Source organism: Curcuma longa, chromosome 3 (genome assembly GCF_044706935.1).
Source record: "Curcuma longa cultivar G26 ecotype Majalengka, Jawa Barat chromosome 3, ITB_CL_G26_1.1, whole genome shotgun sequence".
NCBI classification, from domain to species: Eukaryota; Viridiplantae; Streptophyta; class Magnoliopsida; order Zingiberales; family Zingiberaceae; genus Curcuma; species Curcuma longa.
In genome coordinates this window covers 14,612,516-14,625,979 of record NC_133863.1, presented here as the reverse complement: position 1 = coordinate 14,625,979, position 13,464 = coordinate 14,612,516, and the positions used below count along the sequence as shown (strand labels likewise).

The following is a 13,464-nucleotide window of genomic DNA, read 5'->3' as shown; positions in this document are numbered from 1 at the left end:
TGATAAGCATTTAAAAAGAAGTGTAAAAGAATAAAGATTCAATTTAATTTCTGAGAATAGAAGATTCGTTCTTTTAATTAAAGTGTCAGTATTTGGATGAGAATAGAACAAAATAAACGAGAATTTTTTTTTAAAGATGATCGGAAAGCATAAAACTTTATTTATTTTTATTATTTCTTAGTAAAATAATGTATATCTTAAATTTTTATTAATAACATCCGATTGTTTAACACCCTCTGTATTGGAAGTTAATGAATCAACGAGACATTCTACACATATTATAGATCGACCTCATCCGCACATAATCCCATATATATTGTTATTATATATAGATACCAATATGTTAGTTATTATATATAGGTATGATATTGTTCTAACATTGACTCTACTCTCATCTTAACAATCTACCCCTGAAACAAAGAATCATTAGAAGTCTTTCTTTAACGGTTTCAACGGACCCTTTACTAGGAGTCACTCAACTAATCATTCTTTTGTGATCCTCACATGGCATCACATAGACATGCTTTGATACTACTGTTGGAACAGAAAAATCCACATATATCTCCAAAACGATATGATATTGTCCACTTTGGACTCATGTTCTCATAGTTTTGTTTTTGAACTTTATCCAAAAGACCTCATACCAATATAGATATATCTATCTTATAATTTCATGATCTTTTTCATGTATTTCCAATATTAGACTTTGATTGTATCCCAATATGTCAATCTGTGGTTGCAATAATACAACACTACGTTTATTGTTGTCTCTACCCTTATGCCAATATTGTCCCGGATGCAAAACCTATGCCATGGAGGATCAAACAACAATATGCATCATTTTAGATTAGTCTGGATGGACCATAAGAGATTTTGGATCGTTTAACACTTGTACATGTATGGGGCCCCAAGCACTAAGTATGATAGTATTCTCATTAAATGGGAGCATTCAATAACTTGTATGCAACGATTTCTCTATCGAGATTCCCGTACTTAGCGCTTCTTCAAGGACAATATAGTAGGGCTCGAGAGGTGCATCTTAAGTGCTTGGTTAAATTGATATTCGACTTCAATTCTGGATGATCGGGCAGACATGTGTCGTTATGCATTTCGCCCTCAACCGGGATGCAACGAGCCGGGTCACGATCGGGACGGGGCACATTAAGACTTGTGGTGACGCATGCCATGACCCATTCGAAACAAACCCTACATGAGCATCAAATACAATTTCGGAAAATTGAAGGTTTGAAATGTAAAAGCGTCAAATGATAATCGTATTAAACGGCGCTTGTCTGTTTGTTGTTTGTTTTTTTCTCTGACGATGCAGTTTCCTCTGTTGGCCTCTGGATCTGTCCATGTATAAATAAGCGAGCGGCTTCCCCTTCCGCTCGGTGTGGGCTGTGGGCGATGAGGAGCTATCCAGATGTGGAAGTGGACGAGGATGAGTTTGCCAAGCTCATCAGGAGGATGAACCCACCAAGGTGACAAGATTGCAACAGCCTTTTCTGATTTTTCCCCCTCTGTACCTGTGTAGATTTTGTTTCTTATGATTGATTGTTTTGGCTCGTCTTCTTGGGATGTGTGGATAGTATGTCGGGGCTTTATCTCTCTCTCTCTCTCTTTGATTACAGATGGAGTTTGATCTGGTAAAAAGGTAAGTTTTTGTCTGGAAGAGATGAGCGATCTTTTCATGCTGATACTTTCTTTGAAGAATTGATTTTATGATATTGCTTTGATTGATGCCTGTCTTCAGTTAGTATCCAAAATTTTCTTAACCCTATTTCTCTCTGATATTCCTTTCCAGTTTAGTTCTGAAATCAAGATGCTTTGGCCTTTTCTTTTTTCTGGATTATATATTTACTATTGCTCCTTTTCCCTTTCAAAATCTTATCTAATGGTGTTCGTGGTCATGTAGTGCAGGGTTGTGGTTGATAATGATTCTTGCTATGATGCCACAGTTATCAGAGTAAGAGAATACTTGAATAGATAAAGCTTAATCCACAAGTTTTCTAAAGCATCTTTATGTGATGGATGCTCTTGTTATTGGGCCACGCTTCATGTATATATATTCTTTGTACTGGTTTTGTTAGGTGGATAGCGCGAACAAGCAAGGGATTCTCCTGGAAGTAGTTCGAGTCCTCACTGATCTGAACCTTATCATCAGGAAGGCCTACATATCTTCGGACGGGAGTTGGTTCATGGACGGTATGCCTCTTTACTTTGGATTGAAATAATATTGCAGGAATCATCTCTGCTTCTCTCTATATTTTTGTTTGAGAAATATTTGTGCTTTTGTGTTGTTTTCAGTATTTAATGTGACAGATGAAGCCGGAAATAAAGTGTTGGACGGAGAGGTCATCTCCTACATTCAAAAGGTTCTTGATTTTTTTCATTCTTCAGCTGTTCTTTTGCAGTTGTCTTATTTTGCTGAAATTGAATAAATGTACAAGTAACTTATCATACTTGACAGTGCAGGAATTACTCCAAATGATTGTTTGTGCTATCGTAATCCCAGAATCTTTTGATATGAAGAAATGGTCATGATATATAGTTATGGTCAGACTAAAAATAGGATTCAGAAGATAGCACAAACCAAAAGATTATATGCGAAATAAGTCTATTCATAAGCAGCTAGAGATGCTGAAACATTTGGATAACTAATCCAAAAGTTTTGGCTTTCAATTAAGAATCTAAATTTGTGTATTTGTGATTGGGAAATTTCATCTAGCTCCTCACTCTTAACCACTTTTGGTCATTTTCTTCATCTCCCACCCATTTTGAATATCAGTAAATAGTTGACATCTTAAATTTGATAATGATTGATAATTTTTTGTTGACCATAATTACGTGTGCAGTCCATAGAGTCAGAAGTGTACTTCTTCCCTGAGCTCCAGAATTCAATAGGTGCAATGCCCTCCAAAGAACACACTTTGATTGAAGTAACAGGCTCCGACAGACCTGGCTTGCTATCTGAAATATGTGCTGTACTTGCAACCCAATTGTGTCTTGTTGCGAAAGCTGAGCTATGGACTCACAACGGAAGAGTTGCAGCAGTACTTCATGTCACTGATGAGTCCACTGGTGGAGCGATTGAAGACCCTGAAAGGCTTTCTACAATCAAGAAGCTTTTATGTAATGTTCTTAGAGGTAACAGTGACTCTAGGATAGGAAGGATGGCTATCTCCCTGGGGCTTACCCACACTGAGAGAAGGTTGCACCAAATGATGGTAGATGATCGTGATTATGAGATGGTTAGCATGAAAGGAGACGTAGATGATACAGTTAGAACTCACGTGGCTGTGATGGACTGCTTGGAGAAGGATTATACTGTGGTCATTTTAAGATCTAAGGACCGGCCTAAGCTTCTTTTCGATATCCTCTGTACGCTCACAGACTTAAAGTATGTTGTGTTTCATGGGACCGTAAGCTCAGGAAAGGAGGAAGCCTATCAGGTAAATGTCAAATTAGCGATAATTTATAATCAGAGAATCATATCAAAATCGTTTTGATAGAAGTTTTGAATGCATGAGCTGTGCTGTCATCAAAAGCTACTGATATTAGAAAATTAGCCAACGTCTATGTTTATGATCTCACATCTATATTGATGATGTCAAAAGGCATGCTTGATATGTTAATCTTGTATGTTTTCAGGAATACTATATAAGGCATACAGATGGCCTCCCCATAAACTCAGAGAGCGAGCGACAACGCCTGATTCAGTGTCTCAAGGCTGCTATCGAAAGAAGAGCATCAGAGGTAGAATTGAATTTCATAAAATTTTAGTCGTTGTATTGTTAGACTAACTACAAATAAGCATTTGGATACAATCAATAGTGATTATGTGTTTCAATGCCTTCATTTTGTTTGTCGCGTGTAGGGTTTAGAATTGGAGCTGCAAACAGAGGACAGAGGTGGTTTTCTCTCAGAGATCACAAGGATATTCCGCGAGAATGGCTTAACAATTAGGAGAGCAGAGATCTCAATATCGGGAAACGATACCTTCTATCTTTCAGAAATGTCTGGCAACCCAATCGATCAGAAAACAATTGATTTGATAAAAGGTCAACTTGGAGACACAGTACTGAGAGTGAAACAGAAGCTTAAGGTTCCACCAAAGCCTCCTGAGATGGTTGGCAGTGTCAACTTCATCTTTGGCAATCTCTTCAAGGCCTCATTTCAAAGTTTCAGATAAGGCTACTCATAACCTTGAGTAGACTGTGCAGAGATAGATGAACATAGTTGACTTTATTTTGGTTCTAGGAAGTGAAAAAGGTTCACTCAGTGGATGAGATTGCTCTAAAACATCAAAGTCAACTGTGCTGATCTATCTCATTATATTATATTGATGCAAGTTTCCTTATTTGTTTGACTCTTTCAGTAGGTTGAAGTGAGGCCTACTCACACCAAACCCTATCCCAAGCTTCATTGCCATACAAAAGAATCCACCACCCACCGTTGACCGAGAAAAGGAGTTAGCACTATGGATGAAGGATATGGTTAGACATGGAGACAAAGTGTTCCAAGTTGCACTAGGAAGCTGCCGAGTCAATAGCCAAGTCAAAGCAGTGAAATGAAAGTAGCCGACAACTCATCTTGCTCAGATCCAAATCAGAAGAATATTTGGTTCAGCTTCAAGCTCAAGTTCCAACTGACCTAACTCGACTTTACGAGCAGAGTTCCAACTCTGCTAAAAAGAATGTAATGTTGCAAAGGAAATTTCATAGTTACCATCGGCATTGTGGACAATGATTATGGTGGCATAGCTTGATTACTGTCTTTGGCTCTGCTATTAGCAATGTCCTAACCGAATCCTTTATATATCATATATTCAAGTTATGAAGTAGATGATCATTAAGTAAATTTAGAAAGTGAGGTTGCTCATGACAGGGTACTCCAACGGCATTAGTTGTTCAAACACCGCATGCATGTGCTGCTTATGAATTTTGAATCCTAATTGTTTAGATAAAAAATATCCTATCTTATACCACCACACTATGCCTGGGGGCACTGTGTACTTCATCCTTGTGTCCATTGGAAGTGTCTCTCTATCCCTATAAAACCTATAAAAGAGACTCCCTACAAGTATTGCAAGTGGTACCCAACTCAAATAATGTACAATTCCACTTGAGTTTTCTCTTCTATTCTCTCTAATTCTTAAAAGAGTTCTAAGGTGGTTGATGGTTTATTGAGTCTCAAAAATTATAGTGTTTCTATTTTAAGACGAAGATCAGTACATTTTAAAAGATAATTTTTGAGTACTTAAATGAAACAAATATCATTATTTATTTTAAAATAAAACTAATTCTTATCTTGACCTAAGACAAACTTGCAATGGCATTGTTGTGCCCTCGATCCATGATACCTACTCGAATCGCCAATGCAACGACTCGCTATTGACACAACAAACTCACTGAGGAAGAGTCATCTTTCTCCAACAATTTTCCAATGATATTAAAATGACCAGGACCATGAGTCTATCTCCTGTCGAGGAGAGGTAAAAGAAGTTATTTGGGAACAATTTTAAATGATGATGCTAATTAGCAGAGTAAGTTTTCAGAGATTATAATTTTTAATTTGGATTGAATTATAAAACGTACAATTTATCAAATCGAAGTTCATTCAAAAATTTATAGTTGAATTACCATATGTAATCGGTAACAAACCAATTTCAGATCCAAAAAATATCATTTAAAGTCTTTTCGAAGATCCAGAATATTTTATCTTTTTTTTATTAATTTTGCCTTGTTCGATCTATTTTTGTCTTTACAATATTAAAGTTTTGAGTCTATTTAAACACATGTTTAGTTGCTTTTGAGATAGTTTTTTATTAATAAGAATTTTCAATTACGACATTCTTTTCCTCAAACGTTAAGTTTGATTGTCTTTTCCATATATTCTACAGAATCAACAGAGTTTAAAAGATTATTTATTTAAATCATTAGAATTAATAGCTTACGCCGCATCATTGAGCTTAACTAAGTTCTTGCTAGAAGGTGCTCTCATCACGTACGAGGATGATCTTTCCTACTAGAAAAGGCTAGATTATTTCCGATATTTATATTTGAATCATTAGAATCAATAGCTTATGTTGTATCACTGAGCTTAACCAAGTTCTTGCTAGAAGGTGCTCCCAACATGTATGAGGATGATCCTTGCTACTAGAAAAGGCTAGCACGGGAGCAAAAGAATTCATGAAAGAACTATATCTTTCCTACTAGATAATGTGCATAGCCTAGAAAAGGCTAATAAGACTTGAGACTCATTAAACAAAAAATCATTTGTTTTTCTTTGCTTCTCTTCACTTCTCTAATTCCTAAAAGAGTTTTAAGGTAGGTTCAAGAACAATGAAAGTTGTTACATCTTTACATCTTAGGAGATGATTATCAATACTATTATATACACAGGTAAGACAATATCGTCTTAAAGGACAAAGGTCCAAGAACCTTTCGACGACATTACTAAGCCTCCTATCCAACCACTCGAGCCACCGGGCCACCCTCGACACAAGAAGCTCACAACGAAAACTCAACTTTCTCCTACGGATGTCATTAAAATATTGACTAAGTTAACATCCTTAGGGTGCTTGCTTATGTGTGAATGCCATTAAAATATTGACTAAGTTAACACATTCTGAAATTGTATTCAAAGTATCTTTAGCTTGAATCAAACTCTCATTTGCATCGCAACCCGGCCAACCTTTCAGTAAGCAATTGACAGAACAAGATACAAAGAAGAAGAAACATGATACAGAATTATGCTTGACCATGCAAGATTATGATCACCATTGAAGTACCAAAGGCATAGAAAGATCTATGTCCTATTTACTCATCCACTGGTGGTCCTCGAATTCCGAAGCCCTCCTCCTCCAATTTCTTGTAAAATCCCCATGATTTTTCGGCATTCTCAATCAAACTTTCTAACTCCTTATCACTCCCAGTAAGTTTTCCTTGTCGCAACTTCTCCACTGCCAATGTCAAGTTAAGAATAGCCTGGATACCATGGTAACAAAGGCACATGATTCACAAGTTATATATGTGCAGTTGAGCTTGGCATCAGTAATGTCGTAAGCAAACTAATGAAATCTCATCTTGTAGATGGAGAACAACTGACCTCTATAAGATGCAGCCTCGAGCCCACTCCACTATGTTCTTTGAAATTCTGAATCCTGCTGTTGATAGCTTTAGCTTTCTCATAGTCTTTCTGCATGGAACTTATGGACCATAAGTATCTGGACACTGGAGCTATTAATAGTCTTAAGAACGATGCATGTCTTTTGTCACAAGATCGAAACCCCTTTTTCCAAATAGTCAAGAGAATCTAGGACTACATGAAGTCTGAGTTCCTATGCAGCAGTTGGGCCATCATCAGACAAGATGTATGACAATTGTTTCCGAGTTTCTATGAAGGTAGCTTGCATCACCTTGATCCCTAAAAAAGTCCAACTAACTAACGATTTCAAGCTAATTGCTCTTGAAACCATTAGCATTAAACGAGTTCTAGAGGTCTAGGCAAAAGGCTGCAAAGCTACATCAGCTCAATGATAAGTGAGTAGAAAAACAAAGAAGGTGCCAAATATTGCTTTGTGGCAACCACTGAGACGTTGAAGTGGTGCTAAGCTTGCACCAATCAAGATAGAATTATGAAAAAGCATTTGACAATGTGAACTAGGAAGCATTGATCTAATTCTTGAGCTACATGAGTTTCCACTAGGGTGGATCAAGGGGATTGAGGAAATTGCAACTACATCCCACAGTCCTAGTAAATGGAGCTTCTGAACCATCTCATAGTCCTAGTAAATGGAGCTTCTGATGAATGTCATCGAGTAGCCCGGCACAGATGTATCAGGCCAATGCACTATGGAGGATTGGGAATTATAAACTAAGAAATCAAAATTAGGCTCCACATAGAACATGGTGGTCTAAAATGATCAACAGGAAATAAGAATTAGGTTGGCCAGAGATCATCCAAATCAAGCTTGGTTGTTGTTGTAGAGATCGTCCAAATCACACAAATCAAGCACTGGCACTATTCAAGGGTTCAGACGAACAACAACTTGTCCTTCACTCAGAGACTTCATGGCACTGAGCATCTATATCAAACCCAAGGATGGCAGTAGAACACACTAACGGCTGGCCAATTGGTCATCCTTCCCATTACTGTGCAATGAGTCACAGGTATGCATCAACAAAGAAATTAAGCTGTCTGAACTCAACTTTCAACAAATTGGCATGGGTGTTGGACTATCAGAAACACAAATTGAAGCATTCAGAATTGAAATGGAGGTGTTAAACAATACGATGGGAAGCACTCTCATTGCCTTAGGGAACATGGCTGATGAAATATGGTGGATGCAGAACCCAAAATGTAAATTCAGTGTCAAGTCAGTCTATCAAGCACCAACCAACCGAGATTGGAGCAGAAAGCTCAATCACTAGCCACCTTGTGGAGCTCTTTTTCTCCAAAAAAAAAAAAGTTTAATTGTTGGGTTTTTGGTCATGAGGGGATTAAGACAGAGTCAGTTGGTTCAAAGGAGAGTGCATTTGGTCAAAATATAGCCGATACAAAGTTTCTTGTTTGGCCTCTAAAATCCTAGATCATAACACTTCGACTTAACTAAAAAAATTATATTATTATATGTAAAATTATGAGCCCAATAGTCAAGTTTTTATTATATCATATGCATTTATTATTACTATACTTCTAAATATGACAATCTTGGGCTATGGAAATTATATAAATTAAATGTAGAAACATTAGAAATAAGATCACAACAAATCCAAATCTAACATGTTTTGGAGTACAAATTGCAAAAACTAGATCTGAAAGTGACAACATGATACAAATAAGAAAACATATATGAATCAGCTAGTTCATCAAATTAAGTAAAACTTTAATAATTTTATGTCTATATCTAAATGTTTTCAATAAAATTAATCAATGTTTTATTATTTTATGTGATTTTATACCAAAATGACAGTAAATTAACAATTAAGAAATGCATGAGTGTATGTAGTTACCAGATTGAAGTATACTTGGACTAGAGCTAATAAGGCATTGTACTCTTGGTGCCCGATTTCTAAACCCTGGAGCTAGAGATAAGCAGAGTATGAGTTACTTGTTATGCAAAACTGAAATATATCTTAGTTAATTTGTACAATTGAAATAGATTAAAAAAAAGAGAGAGAGATATGACAATGCAATATGTGATATATATTTTCTATAACTGATATTCATTATGATTATATATATGAATGATAAACATGTCAAATGATGTAAGTATGAATTGACAAATCCTCATGTATGAACAAAGTAGTATTAACTAATGCTAAATTTTTGGCTATCAGTATCATATAATATTATTGGCAAAAAAAATCATAAATCTTTTGGTATTTGGTATCATATTTTTTTATGTATCACTTATCAAATCTATTGTTATGAATAATTTTATATAAACTTATTTGAGTGAGTGAGAAGTTTTGTTTACTCTCCAAAACCATTTAATGATAATTTACTATCTTTAGAATTTGAGAGATTATTGGTTTGTCAAGCTCCTATGTGCACGAGGAAAGCATAAATAGTAAACTCACCAACAAGAATTGCAGTTTCCTATTTATTTCTCCATGTGAAAGAATGGGAGTGATTAATATTATATTAAAATATTTTTAATATCGTAATGGTTACTTAAGTTTTTGAAAGAATAAACATATTGTGTTCTTTCCTATGTCTTAATTTTTATACACTGATTAGGAACTTTTTCATTTCGCATTCCTTTTTTAGAATTTATGCAACCTTTTCAAGTTCTTATCTTCATCAACAACGGAGAGGCATTTTGAGGTGGGAAAGCATGATGGAGCAAAATTTGTTATGGAGCTGGATATCAAGAAGGCCAAATGGAAGAAAGCTTGACAGAGAGAAAGCCTCAAACCTTTCATGCAAGGAGGCTACAATGGAATCTTCTAGAGCAACTATTTGGACATGGAAGATGGCAAAGACTGGTGGGTCAAAGAGGGTGAGAAACCTATATACATATGTTGTCCATCTCCCAAAATATGAGATAAGGAGGATGCAAGTTTAATAAATTCACACATAGCATTTGCCTATGTTTGTTTGCCATGGGTGGGGTTTGTAAGGGTGGGGTTTGTAAGATCCAAGTGCAATGGAGTTTTTCCCTCATTGCTAAAATACGAGGGCTAAAGATGAACTTCAACCATCTAAAGGAGACACTGAAGGGAGAGTTACACTGATTGACATAGGAGATGTAGGTGCAATGGAGTTTCTCCTTCACTACAGAATACTAGGTCGAAAGGAGAAACTCAAATTGTTATGCCATATTTTCTTTTTTTTTTCCCTTCTAAATTCTCATTTCTAGAAAAGAAGTTAATATCCAAATATGAAAAGGAAAAACAGAGAACACTAGTTCAAGCCCTAGAGTTTTGGTTCTGCATTCAAAAAGAAAATCATAAATTTTACAGACAATATAGAGGATTCGCTTTTACTGAAAATAGAAGATTATATTGTGTATGCCAATGTGAATCTTACCACCAAAGCTACCAATTTTCTTAACAGGATGGTGTTTCTACTTAGTTTTCTGAAATCTGAAAAAGGGAGGAGAAAAAAGGTTTAAAAAAAAAATACCAGTTCAGAAACAGGATCCAACAATTGGACCTCTAGCTTGTTTGGCGGAGCAAAGATATGATCAAGCAGCACCTCCCATGGCTCCATCCACGAGTTGTCCACCTCTGCGATAGGTACAGCCCTTTCCTGATTATCATCCTGATCGCCGTCGGAGCCCTCCGAGGGCGTAGTTGGCGTATTAGAAGTCGGCGGTTTCACGGAGCAGCTGCACAATGGCGCCCTGCTGAAGGGGCCCGTCGATCGGGAAAAGCTGAGACTGCGGCAGCGGCCGAGCAAGCCGAAGCCGGCGCCGATGTTTGCTTTGGGAGCGCAAATCACGGCGGGCACGGCAGCCTGAAGGCAGAGAAGCGCTTTCATGGCTGAGCTGATCTGATCTGATCTGATCTGCGCCACGACCGCCGTCTGCGTGGGGATCGATCGCCCTTAAATAACGCGCGCATGGGCAGCCTGCGGGGAATGGAATAAGAGTTCCTTGTCGTTGTCGGGTCTTCATCTTTTCCTTTTTTTGGATTCGATCCGCAGACACAGATCCGAGGAAAGGTATACAAATAAGGAAAAGCAATATGTGCCCTTCGCCCTTCAAGTAAGGTATATCGCCCAAGGATGGTCCAAGGAAGGATACATCATATGGAGTAAATTTTATCCGAATGACTGCAAATCTGGTGGAAGGTAGACTCCCGGGTATTAATTAATTTTTTAAAAGAATTTTGATGTAACGGTAAAATTATTATCTTACGACTCCGATGTGATCGTGAATTCGAATCACCAAAATAGGTAGGACTAGATATGAAGAATTTCAAGAGGCCTCCCAATTTTATCCCTGTTTTAACATATTAATTCTCAAATAATTTATTTAACTTAAAATTTTTAAATTTGAACACGACCTTTTCACTCAATTCTTACATCAATAAATTTTTATAAAAATATACATAAAAATACTCCTTTGTCGTATCAAAGTATACAGATTTTATATTTTACATGTTTATTGTATGTCTACTCATTATTTTTTTTATTTTTTTATTTATTTAAGTTGTAAATATTTATATTTGATTTCACAAGGTAGTTTTGAAAGAAAAATCTTATATTGATTTAATGAACTATACATATTTTTTTATATGTAGATTTATTTTAATAGTAATGGTATTTTTGTAATTTCATACATTTAACCTTCATTCTCTTTCCTTTCCTCTCAAACAAGATAACATATATTACGTTAATGAACATTCCTTTCCTCCAAACAAGATGAACATAAATACTTCCCTTTCCCTTTCTTCCCCTCTCTTTCCTTTTTGTTAATGAACATTTTCTCACTCCATCCAAACAAGCCATTAAGGTTTAACCATCTAGAGGGACTTCAAATTTTTTATAAATTAATTATAAATTTTAAAAATTAAAATTAGTTTTTTAATTTTAGATAATCTAATTAAAAATAACCACTCACAAGCTATAAAATAAAATAGGTAAATTTATTTTAAAAAATTTATAATACAGACATATCTTGATGTAGTGAGGACTATGTGATGATGCTGATAATAAGGACAGCGGTAAGGGTTTTAGTAAAAGAGATGGAGAAGTATAATAATGAAAGACAAATGAAAGTGCGAATAAAGAGTGATAACACAACTGTTTCTTTATGTAAACATATATCTTTTGCCTTTCACTATAAAATTCATCCCTTCTTTACTAATAGATGATGAATCGATGATATAATCTATTATTTTAATAATTTGTTTTTTTCGTTTGATCGAGATATTCAAATATTTTTTAATATATATTATACTTTTATTTGACTCTAGACCTACTTTTTGTTTCATTTTTTATAGCAATATTTTATTTCTTACCTAACATATTCAATCTTGGTAAATATTATGAGGTCTATGAACATTTTAATCTGTTTCGCTTGACTAATGATGTATTATGTGTATTTTATTTTTGATATCTTTTTTATTACTTAATTAATTAATTTGATCGTATATATATTAATTTTTCTTCTCAGTATGAATTCAAAAAATTGTGTAAAATTGTTATATTATTGTTTGATTGACTTGAGAATGTGCAAGAATATTTTATGAAATTTAATTTAGTACTCAGATTTTTTAAAAATCATAGAAAAAATTAATTATAAATTTTAATTATGTATTCTAATTACTTTAATTTCTCTTTTATGTGAAGTATATGCATCATTCATTTCATTCATATATCTATGTACTCATATTTCTATTTAAATTAATTTTTTATTTATGTGTTTTAATATATTTTTAATATTTTACTTAGATATGATCAATAAAAAATGACTATTAAACATTTGTCAATTTTTCAAAAGAGGAAAAATAAAAAAAAAATATTAATTTAAAGGTTAAGTATGTGATATTGTTCGAAGAGGAGGGTATTATCTGACCAGGGTTTATTTTTTTTCGAACTCTATACAAAGACTATTACAATACAAGATCTATTTTTTTCGCTATCGTATCGCATAGGATTATTTTTATAATCTCAAGGGACAATAGGATTATTTTTATAGCTATGATAACTACTTTAATATATAATATCTACTACTAATAACTATTACAAATATTTTAACATGATTATGATTAATTTAAAGTGATCGTGATAAAATTTAATTAATTTAGATTAAATTGATAAAGAATATTTTGATATAATAATATTTAAAATTTAAAATTTTAAAAATTTAAAAATTAAGATTTAAAATTGTATAGCAACTACTAAGTATAATTAATACAACGTAAAAAATCATCTATTTCAATTAAATTAAATTTTAAATTTTAAATATATTATAATAGTTATAGAATAAATTTTATATATTATAAT

The 13,464-nt window shown here is 34.5% G+C and overlaps 2 protein-coding genes across 2 annotated transcripts; one reads left to right on the top strand and one right to left on the bottom strand.

Moving 5' to 3' along the window:
- Window positions 1-1,332: 1,332 nt before the first annotated feature.
- On the top strand, window positions 1,333-4,873 carry LOC141824239 (ACT domain-containing protein ACR6-like). The gene is made up of 7 exons (XM_074711487.1): window positions 1,333-1,481; window positions 1,921-1,966; window positions 2,091-2,205; window positions 2,308-2,375; window positions 2,856-3,452; window positions 3,652-3,756; window positions 3,878-4,873. Exons 1-7 carry the CDS (start codon window positions 1,408-1,410, stop codon window positions 4,190-4,192), a joined length of 1,320 nt encoding a protein of 439 aa, XP_074567588.1. The 5' UTR covers window positions 1,333-1,407; the 3' UTR covers window positions 4,193-4,873.
- A 1,811-nt stretch (window positions 4,874-6,684) lies between these two features.
- Window positions 6,685-10,992, bottom strand: LOC141822842 (uncharacterized). Its single transcript, XM_074710152.1, has 4 exons — window positions 10,636-10,992; window positions 9,018-9,089; window positions 7,111-7,200; window positions 6,685-6,989 (listed from the first exon to the last, which is right to left on the bottom strand). The coding sequence occupies exons 1-4, from the start codon at window positions 10,990-10,992 to the stop codon at window positions 6,822-6,824; spliced, it is 687 nt and encodes a 228-aa protein (XP_074566253.1). The 3' UTR covers window positions 6,685-6,821.
- Between the last annotated feature and the right edge of the window lie 2,472 nt (window positions 10,993-13,464).

Coding starts and splice junctions, on each gene's coding strand:
- LOC141824239 (XM_074711487.1), top strand. CDS start 1,408: ATGAGGAGCTATCCAGATGTGGAAGTGGACGAGGATGAGTTTGCCAAG. Junction 2,206..2,307: donor CGGGAGTTGGTTCATGGACG/GTATGCCTCTTT, acceptor TGTTGTTTTCAG/TATTTAATGTGACAGATGAA. Junction 3,453..3,651: donor GAAAGGAGGAAGCCTATCAG/GTAAATGTCAAA, acceptor GTATGTTTTCAG/GAATACTATATAAGGCATAC.
- LOC141822842 (XM_074710152.1), bottom strand. CDS start 10,992: ATGAAAGCGCTTCTCTGCCTTCAGGCTGCCGTGCCCGCCGTGATTTGC. Junction 9,090..10,635: donor TGGATCCTGTTTCTGAACTG/GTATTTTTTTTT, acceptor GCTTATCTCTAG/CTCCAGGGTTTAGAAATCGG. Junction 6,990..7,110: donor CGAGGCTGCATCTTATAGAG/GTCAGTTGTTCT, acceptor CATGGTATCCAG/GCTATTCTTAACTTGACATT.